General features: G+C 41.1%; 2 protein-coding genes across 3 annotated transcripts in view; one reads left to right on the top strand and one right to left on the bottom strand.

Annotated features, from left to right (window-relative positions):
- The window catches only part of ncapg (non-SMC condensin I complex, subunit G), a 12496-nt gene extending 11900 nt beyond the window's left edge, over nucleotides 1-596 (bottom strand). Inside the window, exons 1-2 of the mRNA XM_046048534.1 lie at nucleotides 443-596; nucleotides 19-131 (exon numbers count right to left, since the gene is read on the bottom strand). Coding sequence (XP_045904490.1) covers nucleotides 19-126 — 108 coding nt within the window. The 5' untranslated portion in view covers nucleotides 127-131; nucleotides 443-596. The remainder of the gene's footprint in view (nucleotides 1-18; nucleotides 132-442) is intronic.
- A 6607-nt stretch (nucleotides 597-7203) lies between these two features.
- The window catches only part of fam184b (family with sequence similarity 184 member B), a 25588-nt gene continuing 21786 nt past the window's right edge, over nucleotides 7204-11005 (top strand). Inside the window, exon 1 of one of the 2 annotated variants that reach the window (XM_046046334.1) lies at nucleotides 7204-7772. In XM_046046334.1, coding sequence (XP_045902290.1) covers nucleotides 7623-7772 — 150 coding nt within the window. In that variant the 5' untranslated portion in view covers nucleotides 7204-7622. The remainder of the gene's footprint in view (nucleotides 7773-11005) is intronic. The other variant, XM_046046333.1, reaches the window with a different exon arrangement.

Below are 11005 nucleotides of genomic sequence, written 5' to 3'. Positions count from 1 at the left end.
CACATACGCAGAGCTTACCTTGCTGTAGCGACTCTTCAGGCTTGCCACCAGCTTCGCCTTGTTATTGTGGCCCTTCTGAGCGCGCTGAAACGCCTCTTTAATGTCTATTTCATTGTCCGAAGTCATCTTTCCTTCACAGAAAACCAATTTAAAAGACAGAATTACTGAAACCGCCGTATAAGCTTTCTATCTTACACTTACAGGAACGTTTTTACTAACAGCTAAATGCTAAGGGCAGCAGCAGCCTGCTAGTTTCTAGTGGAGAAAACCCCACCTCGATACAACTCCCACTGAAAGTAGAGCAGGAAAACAACGTAACCTAGCTATATCGTCCTGGACAAAGTTCCCCTAGAGACACTTTACACTACCATTTATCAGAATATTAAAGCAAACATTGTATTATACCGACAAAATAAACGTATAATAAGTTTTAGAAATGTACCTTTTCTTTACTTTTCTTCTCGCAACAGTGCCGCCTGTTTTCAAATTCAATTATCGTGTTTTGTTCTCGCGAGAACTGAAATGCGTTCTCTTGCTTCCTGTGTTATGACGTACAAATGTCTATTTTTGTGTGCCCCTAGTTTAGCCTGGCAGGCGGCTCTATCGGTGAGGCTCAACAATGGACTATACAAAAGTAGTAAAGCTGAAACATAACAATGAATTGATTAATTAATTTGTCGATCAACAGAAAATAATCTACTATTCTGATAGGTGGTTAATCGCGTTAGTATTTGTAACCAAAAACATTTCTTAGTAAAGAAAGTAGAGTAATACTTAACCATGATAGAAACTAATGTACGAGAATCAGCTGTTATCAGTCATACAGTCGATGGTTCTATTGTCCTATCACGCACTGCACATTACTACTATCACACTGACATTAATGATATTTTCATCTGCTTTAGCTGTAGATTTTGTGTCCCTATATTACCAAGCATACAGGCAGGTTGTCTGCTGGGCATAAGGCAGGCACATTATGAAGTCCTTACCTTTATGTGTTGTCTCCTGAAGAATGGGATATTTACACATTTTAAACAGCTTCACTTGGCTAACAATAAAATTAACCACATTTTATGCGGTTGCAATCATATTGAACAGATGCATAGTGGATTAATGGTTAAACATGTCTTACACAAAACTATTAATGTATTCTGATATTTATAAATTGCAATTAACAATAAAACAAACACAAGATTGGAACTTTCTAAAATATTTATGTGGATGTACCAAATGTATATGGTCAAATTGAAAAAACTGGCCCATTTTAAACTAGAAAAGACTCTAGAGCAAACCAAAGCTGTACAATTCTCAATTATATTAATAGAAAATATTTTAATTAACATCTACTAGCTCCACATGAAAATACACACAGACCATTATTTTAACTGAGTAAAGTGACAAAACAAAATACTATCTTGCAATGTTGAGAACAACAAGTCACACCTCAAGCGTTGGCTGGTTGTTTACCAGATTTCATCTAAATCTCTGTTTTAGAGATGTTTCTAGATTTCTTACAAACAGACAAATGTGACTGAGTAGGCTATGTTTTTGACCAAGGATAACATTAATTGTAGGAGTGATCTGGCTTTGCCTTCATTAATAAAGATCTTAACCTGAAAACCGTGAACCAAGACTTCTGTGCTGGTTTCACATTTTTTTGTCCTGTGTTAAACCGTTAACCGATAAAGGCCGACTGCCTCATCCATCCATGAGGATCTTTTGGCTGATCTGCAAAGCGGGTCAGGTGCAGTGGACTCCATGAGGGCATATGCTGGGGAAAGTAAAAACATGTTTATAAAATATAACACACCATCACAGCAACCTCTCAGCTGCGATCGTGGTTAAAATGCAGAACTACCGAGAGAAACCTGTAGAAAAAGGAAGATCATGCATTTCACAAGTTGTACATTTGTACAACATATGGACATTTGTAAGACCACATTTTTCTTGTATTGTGGTGTGTTGTGAAGTGTTGAGGCAACACTGCCACCGTGTGACTAAAAAGTGCCATTGGTTTGTGATTGCACAGAATATCCATGTACAGTAAATATTAGTTTCTCTTAATAAGGTACAACAAGCTGAAACTACTGCAGTCCAGTAAAACAGCCCTTGATTCCTTGCATCCTTCCTTCTTTCCTTCCTTCATTCCTTGATTCCTCCCTTCTTTTATTCCTTCCTTGATTCTTTCCTTCCTTGCTTGATTCCTTCTGTGATTCCTTGATTCCTTCCTTCTTTCCTTCATCCCTTGAGTCCTTCCTTCCTTAATTCCTCCATTCCTTCCTTTATTCCTTCTCACCTTCCTTCCTTGATTCCCTCATTCTTTTATTCCTTTCTTGATTCCTACCTTCTTTCATTCCTTTCTTGATTCCTTGCTTGGTTCCTTGATTCCATCCTTCCTTTATTCATTCCTTGATTTCTTCCTTTATTCCCTCCTTCATTCCTTGATTCTTTTGTTCCTTCCTTCTGTGATTCCTTTCTTGATTCCTTGATTACTTTCTTCCCCCCTTCCTTGATTCCTACCTTGATTCCTTCCTTGATTTCTTGATAGTTTCCTTCCTTCATTCCTTCCTTCATTCCTAGTTTACTTCCTTCCTTCATTCCTTGATAGCTTCCTTCCTTCATTACTTGATTACTACTTTCCTTTATTCCCTCCTCCCCTTCTTCCTTCCTTCATTCCTTGATAGCTTCCTTCCTTCATTCCTTCCTTCATTCCTTCACTGATTCCTAGATTACTTCCTTCCTTCCTTCCTCCATTCTTTGATTACTTCCTTGATTCCTTCCTTCCTTCCCCGATTCCTTATTTGAATACTTCCTTTCTTCCTACCTTGATTCCTTCCATCCTTCCTTGATTCCTTCCTTGATTCCTTCCTTCCTTCCTTATTGATTCCTTCCTTGAGTTTCAGTGCATTGAGCTCTCAGGACCCCATACTAATGAGCTAGTTGACAAAAACAAGCAGAGAAGCCACACACTTGTGGTGCCAATGCTCATTATTGAAAATTGACCATACAGTATATAAGATTTCATCATCAGAATAGCTACAACCTGTGATTGTGCAGGCGCTCTTGTCACTTCTTTGCCTCCAGCTTGGCCAAAGCCATGAGTGCTCCCTTTATAAAACTAATTACTAATCTACAAAACTCAGTACACATTTAGAAATATTACATCATGCACTGAAACACACATGAACACAGGAAGAACATGCAAACTCCACAACGAGAAGAACATGGCTGGATTCAAACCTGCCTCATGAATTGAAATTAATTAACAAATTAAGTAATTATTAGGATGTAATACTCACTCACACAGACATGATGAACACATCATGTTAATTAACGTTTTTACTTTGTCAACTAACGTTAGTTTGCTAGTGTGAATACATCATTTGAAATATTTCACAGTGCACAATTAACCTTTTCAGCAACGCTGAATCGCTCCTCAGCTTCAGACTTCTGACACCATTTCCTCCGTTGCATCGGTGAAACGCTCGTAATTAAAACGCATGTTGCAGACTGTATAGACGACTGTGGCAGGTGAAAGTGCGGCGCATTTTTTGTCATCTGTCCTCCAACCCAAGACGTCCAACCACTGATTACAAACACTGCACACACACAGCCATTATGAAAATAAACAGCACACTAAACCAAGAGGAAAAAATTAAAATGAAGACCCTCTGTTAGCTAACTTACTGCAATAACTAGGCTAGCTAACTTAACTAGAAAGACAAACCGACCATAAGACAGACAGACACACATACACAAAGAGATATACCTAAGTACTAAGTAAAATTTATGATAAATTGGTTAGGTAGCTCACAATGATGTTAATCGGTTTGATGCTCTGACTTAAGCAGACGTGACAGTTTTTTTAACGAGACATGACAGTCTCACAAGCCTGGAGAGTGACATATGACTTATGGAATCACTATAGTCTTATGTCACCACCCTGTTTTAGCAACTAGGCAACTTTGAGCACAAAATAAAGCTATTTGACAAACTATGTGGGTAGTCAACATTGTAAGGAAATGACTCAGAAAAATATGAAATATCATAGAATATGAAAGATGTCAAAATACACTGGAGGTTTGCCTATGAGGAAGGATTCTGGGGTGAAACAGTCCCTGGTCTATGTGAAGGCACTCAGACTACAGATTGTGTGAGACCACATATTAACATTTAGTTTGCAACACTCACATTGAATATACTGGGCTTGGTGGGATTTTTGTGGTTTGTCATTTAAAAACAAGAACCAGGTGATCATGTGGATTGATTGTGGTTGGATGAAAGAAATGAGCAGTCATCAACCTGTTAATATGTGAGCCATGTAATCTTCTTTTATACAGTCTGTGGTGCAACCCCTCTGTTTCTGTTGTGATGTCCAAGGCGGCAGCTGCCCGGCAGCTGTGGAGGGGTCACGGCAGACAGCTCGTCCGTGGGAAGAGCAGGAATAAACTTCTCCACAGGAGGACGGTACCCCTCATTTATGGCAACAACAACAGCCAACTATCTCTGGAAATCAATTTAATATACAGGGTACTCTGTCAGGCTTCTGCTTAAGACCTGTGTGCATGTGGGCGTAGGATTATCTGAGAGGTGTATTATCATATTAAATATTTATGCTGGTGGATGCAGGGGATAAAAGTTCCCATTAGTCCATACACCTGCTATTTCATCAGCCAAAAAGATGTGGAAAAAACGTCCTGGTAGTGCTTCTGTAAATCTACGGGCACATGCAATGATCTTAAGACATCCAAATGCTTTCCAGAGTGATACAGCCCAGTGTAAAACTTCCTACACATTCAATCATCAAACTACCATTTCTCATTACCTTGTGCTCATTTAGAAAGCACAGTCCAATACCAAGGTTGGATTACAATCTGGGCAAAGCAGACAAATGTCCCAGGGGCCCTCGAACTCGCAAGATCACTATGTGCCAATTGGTTTGTGATCATTTGATTAATTGCACATTTATTTGGACACATGCCCCAATTAAGAACACACACTAAGGCTGATTCTGCATTGTTATCTAATCCTGTGGCCTCAGAATTCTTCACACAAAGTAGGTCATAAAATGTGCCATCAGACCACGTCTAAAGACAAAACTGTTATAGCTGTTCCAAGTGGCCACACTCAAAGGGTGAATAAGCCTGCCATCCTGCCTCCTCCTGGCTGCATCCCTCTGCCTCCCCAATCTTTCTCCAAGAGTAGTCTCAAATGCAATGAATCGTACAAATGGGTATCACAGCACACACTTTCGGACAGTCTCTCCTCCAAGGCATTCATGGTCTTGTACTCGGTTGAATATATGAAAACTGATGGAAGAATAAAGAAAAAAAAAGAGAGCTAGAGAGAAGTTCAAATCCTGCCTACTTTTAATATCTCCTCACAGCGTACTTGACTGTGTGCTGAGTTTCAGAAATCTTTGGACACAATAAATAAAGTTGTGTTTTGATGAAATGACCCTAAACTAATTTACATCTGGGCCCAGGCGTTATAGCACAGAAGTGCTGGGTCTCTAGTATTGCCTGCTGTGTACTTACTTGGACGAGAAAGGGCACACAATACACAACACATGGGTGGTGGTTAATGGAGTTATAGGGACCCAGCAGCTAATATCTTCCCGAGTGGCCTCCTAACAGGTTAATTTGATCCTATGTGTGTGACATATTTAAAGCGGCACTTTTTTACACACCATGAGGAGTAATATTCAGCTGGTGAAAATAGTAGGTCGTTTTTGGCTCTGGAGGATCTTAGTCAAGTCTGAGAGAATAACCCTGATCATATCATAAGGCTTATTCTTTATCTCAGCTTGATCTTGAAGGACACTAACAATTTGTCTCCAACAGAAAGGTTGCAAGGTCTTGGACTTTGGCATTTTTGGATTTGGTATTTTGGAGCTAGGGACCAACATGGGTAATGGGGCGTTCCATTTAACGTAACATAGTCAGAAATTTCAACAGGAACGCCCCCTGAAGTCAGATTTCCGTCTTAGAAAGTTGGGGGAGAACCTCACCCACCCCAACCTCAAAATCCAAGATGGCTGTTCCTGGAATCATCAGCAGTGAAAGTAGTAGGCCTAACATACTCAAGCCTATCACACATTAAATCAAACGCACACGGTCCTGTCCAACTTATATCTGTAGACATGTTGCTATTGTGTTTGTATATGAAAAATATGCGTTGTTATCAACTGGTATTGCTAGCAATGGCTCGAGGCATTAATCTTGGTTTTCTGACCTGAATTTGTTTTTGTTGGCTACTGGAACGCGGCCAACTCGGGTGACGACATTCCCAGCTCCGACTTTGGAGCTAAATGGAACACACCATAATGCTCGGCCTCTCCTGCTTTGAATTTGTCCCCAACTTTATGAAAATACTAAATTGCTAGAGTCAGCTGCCTTTAAGATTACAAATGTTAGTCAACTGTGTCTACTTGTTTTTTTTTTGTTTTGTTTTTTTCCTTTACTGAAAAAGTACAAATTATAGAAACAATTTAGGGAATGGGTAGCCTATACATCCAAAAGAAAATGAAAAATCTACAATGGTGGAAATGATACCATAGCACACTCGAACATAGCAGCAATGTAAAAACAAACAAACTGAAAAACAGAGATCAGGATAATATAAGTAAACAGATAATTAAAGTAAGTATATTTTTATAAAATAAATAAATAAATAAAAACAGTTGAGCAGCACAAAAGAGCAAGATGAGAGACATTAGAAAAGCAAGGACTGACATAGGCTATAGATGAGAGCAAGTTTTATCGCCTTTCTATTCATTTTATCCATGGCCTTCTTGTGTCCACTTGTGCTCTTTAAACTGTACAGTAGGCCTATTTTAGGAAAAAAAATAATGGATAGTCTATGCATAAAGAGCAGTTTTACAAATGTGTCAATGCTAGTGGGCGTAGTTATAAATAGTAGTCCTAATATAGGCTACAAAATGTCTCCCCTACTTTTCCAATAACATTACGGTTCCTTTAGGCTAAAATAAATATTAAGCATCAAATTTTAGGCCTACTGTTTAGCCCACTCTATATTCCGTTTACGGTATCTGACTAACTGATGGAGTAAAATCACACGACTAGACCCCCAGAGACCCCCCACCCTCCTCCTCCCCTCCACACACGGTGATCGGCATTGATACAGCAGCGCCGGTAGGGGCGGGGCAGCACTGCAGCAGTGCGCTTCTCGAGCTGTCTCCGGTAATGTTCCATAGGATACACACGCCCCTCTCCGCCCCTGCCGCGAGACAGGTGGTTGGACTATATGCCATCCTCATCGAGCCCTAAGCAAAAAAAAATCTGTTGACAGCAGGGACGGGTAGGTTGGCGCGAGCGCGTCCCCGATGGACTTCCAGCGTGTGACCTCCCCGATCACCGGGCGGAAAGCGGGAGAGGGGGGCAACAACCGGAACGCACGAGGAGAGCCCCGCCGATCTACTACCAAATGTTTTCCAGCGAATTGCTCGAGCTGCTGTTCACGCGAGGGGGTCTACCGACAGAGGAATGAGATGCACGAGTAGAAAGTTGACACGATTTGAGTGGGAATTTTCATCTGAGAGGCGGCAGGATAATTTCTGACAATCCTCCGGTCTGGGAAGTTCCCTTGGGAGTGGGTTCGTTATGGCTTCAGGCGCCGGTAAGGCTACACAGCCCCCCGGGCCGGGCTCAGCCGTTAACGGGACTGCGGCAGAGTTCCCGAACATCGAGCAGGAACTGTACGATTACCAGATGCACAGCAAGATGTGCAAGAAGATCGCACAGCTCACCAAGGTAAGACCTGCCGGTGGCACCGGGAGAGGCGCGCAGCGGGGCGCGCTGTCATCTGCCAGGCTGACTGGATGATCTGATGGCTGCCTCACTGCCATCGCACTGAAACATAATCACAGGTTGAGCGGGGTATTATCCTGTGATAGATGAGGGACACCAACAACAGCCTATCGCAGTAAAATGGAAATGCTTTATGCTGAAATATAAAATTGATCCTTAGGAGATTCAATCCCCTGAGAGAAGTAGAGTAGACAGAAAATGTTGCAGTAGCTAATATATACGACATTGCAAACTAAAATGTGATTAAACAACATTATAGATGGACACTATCATCATTATTTCTTGGGATGGTGATTGGAAAACTTGAGGTTCTTTCGTCTTCGTGTCGGACACAGTAACCAGCAGGTGATCTTTGAGAGCCAAACCATGGGGCAACAATGAAGAGCGATGTGATTCAATTAATCGATTTACAGTTCAGACGGTTAGGCTAAATGTAAAAAAAAAAAAAAAAAAAAAAACAAAGAAGAAGAAAAGAAAAGACAGAAGAATTGCACATCTCATAGCAAAGGTTGCACCAGTACCAGAGCCCAAATTATGTTTCTTTGTCTGACCAAGAGACAAAAAAGATATCAATTAACATAAAAACATAAAACATAAACACCAAACTGAAGAAGCTGTAACCAGTAAATGGTTGATATTTGTGATTGCATTCAAATGCATTCATTGATTATCAATCACTAAAATCTTGTGATGATTATAAATAAGTATATCTTTATTAGCACAAACATATCAAGCTGTGTATCTTCCTCCCTATGCATGCACACTTGCTTGACAGCTGCAGCAGTAGCTGCTCTGGCTCATACAGTAAGCAGTGCTTTAAGGGGATTCTCCTCTCTGGTGCACAGTAATGCTTCCAGTGGCAGGGCATGACCCATCACTTGCTTGTTGAGCTATGACAATTAATGATGGCTGTGCAGTTCCCATCTTCCCTTGTGGGTTCACCACTGTGTAACCTGTAAGTGTGTGAGTGTGTGCCCAGGAACACATGTGTGCAATGCAATACATGCTGCAGTTGTCTTTGTGTGTGCGCTGTTCAGGAAGCTTCTTCTTCATAGACACACACACACTCACACACAAAGATGACACAGATGAGAGGTCAGCACTTGTGTCTGTGCTTGTTAGGGAAATTTGCCAGCCTAGTCCGTCTACCTCTCATGCCCCTCCGCTCCTTCCATCCTAATAGAAGGGACTTGTTTTTTCTCTCTTGAAACTTTATGCAAGCCCTGCCAGCCTGCGTTTAGCTCTTTGATGACCACTGAATAAATCTGAAACCCGGAGCGCCGGTGAAATATAAGAATCATCAAATCCGATATTTGGTGTAAGCATTTTCTCTGAGCTTCGGGATGTTGGGCATGTGACACATGGTTTATTTGAGTGTTTTGGGGTGGGAGAGGAAGCAGGAAATGGGTCAGCTGTGGTAACCTTATATATTTAATAACCCCTGCTCTCTGTTAAAATGGAGGCTGGCACTAACACACACACACAGCCACGCACTTGTACTTAACACACCTCCTCACGTCCGCCTTCGCTCCTCCACTTACCCATCCACACTTAGCTCCCTACACACAGATCCCTTCCCCCTTCCCTCCTCAGCGACCTCCCTCCCCTCCTGCCAGAGAGTGGTCTGTCCTGGTTGAATGGATGCTGCTTAATATAAACCAGTAGCACGTCGGAGTGTGTTTACATGGTGGAACAAGCCAATGGGAAGGAAAGCGAGAGCTGACCGGCCCAGCTGTTGTGAATATTCACATAAGCTTGTGCTTGAACAGACATGCACACACCCACAGGAACACAGAGAATAAAGTATTGTCTTTACTGATCAACAGTAGCATATTAAAGTGTGTGTGTGCTCATTCACACCCACACTTTTGATTGGCAGCTCTAATTCTGTCTATGTGATTTCCTGTACTTATCCAGCTTACACTGTCACAATGTTCCCTGCTTTGTAATCCAGCACACCCCGTACCCTCTTTGAAATGTGTGGAGGTATGTGTGTGCGTGCCTGTGTGTGTGCGTGTGTGGGACGGGGGCTGATGTAAGAGAAAGTGTGTGTGCATGCTTGCTTGTCTCTTTGCCTAACCTCTCCTCTGTGCACCAACCATTCACTCTACATCTCACTCCTGTTCCAAGAGCCTCGTCCCGGCTCTTCTTTACACTGTAGACAGAATATTAATTCCATGCTTTGCTGACTATGAAGTTATTGTCAATAAGCACGGACACTGGCTTGTGAGGCAACATGAAAAACATTATCGACTGGCAGAATCAATATGGGGATCTCGAGACAGGCTTTAAAGTAGCAAGAGGCTCTCACCACTCTCTTATCGAGCTGCCATGCCAAGCATCTTCAGACTTTACCCCCAAAAAGATGAATTGAAGTGCGACACTAACTTATTACACTGGAATTTTTAAATAAAGGTTCCACAATTCTGAATGTGGGTTTTAAAACCTAAAATCAGCTGCTTGTCGCTTAAATGTTGTATAAGATGCTGTGAATCGTAGCTAACTTCAGCATGTGGTTTATGCTAACCTTAAAGTAAGCCCATTTAACTTTTGCTAAGCTAACACATTGGCTGTTACAAGATAATGGTAAATGCAAAAACCTAGTGCAACAGTAAGAGCATACTCATAAAGTCAGTCAACTGACTTGTCATGTCAGTTATACAACAATAGCTGTAAAATTTGCTAACTTAAGCTAACATTAGCTACCATAATCTAGGCTAATGGGCATAACTAAACCAAATGAGGCTGTTGGACAAGAGCTTATTATGTCATGCATAATAGTAAGAATGTGTTATTTTATTATTCTTTCAGTATCATATATATCATCCCTTTGAAGGTTAACTTAAGTATTTTTCAACCCAGACCCTATTTTTGTTTAGTTTTGTGGGGTTTTTGTTGCTAACTGGGACAATATTTTTTGAAATTGGTCCAGTATTGAGCGAGCATGCTGCAGTCAGCAGCAGCGAAACAGAGCTACACCGTTATCCTTTATTCAAAGTACTTCCACTAAAGTGCTTGTTTTATGCCACATTATGGAAAGGATCCTTAAAGATAAAGACTTTTTAGAGTAAGATCCTATTAAACCAGAAAAATTTGCTATATCATTTTCATTAAAACTACAAGACTCCCTTGACAAAAATAGTAAAAACTTTTTCAAGGAATTAAAAAAAGGTTTG

Source organism: Micropterus dolomieu, linkage group LG04 (assembly GCF_021292245.1).
Source record: "Micropterus dolomieu isolate WLL.071019.BEF.003 ecotype Adirondacks linkage group LG04, ASM2129224v1, whole genome shotgun sequence".
Classification (NCBI taxonomy): Eukaryota; Metazoa; Chordata; class Actinopteri; order Centrarchiformes; family Centrarchidae; genus Micropterus; species Micropterus dolomieu.
This window is presented reverse-complemented; position numbering and strand designations above follow the sequence as displayed.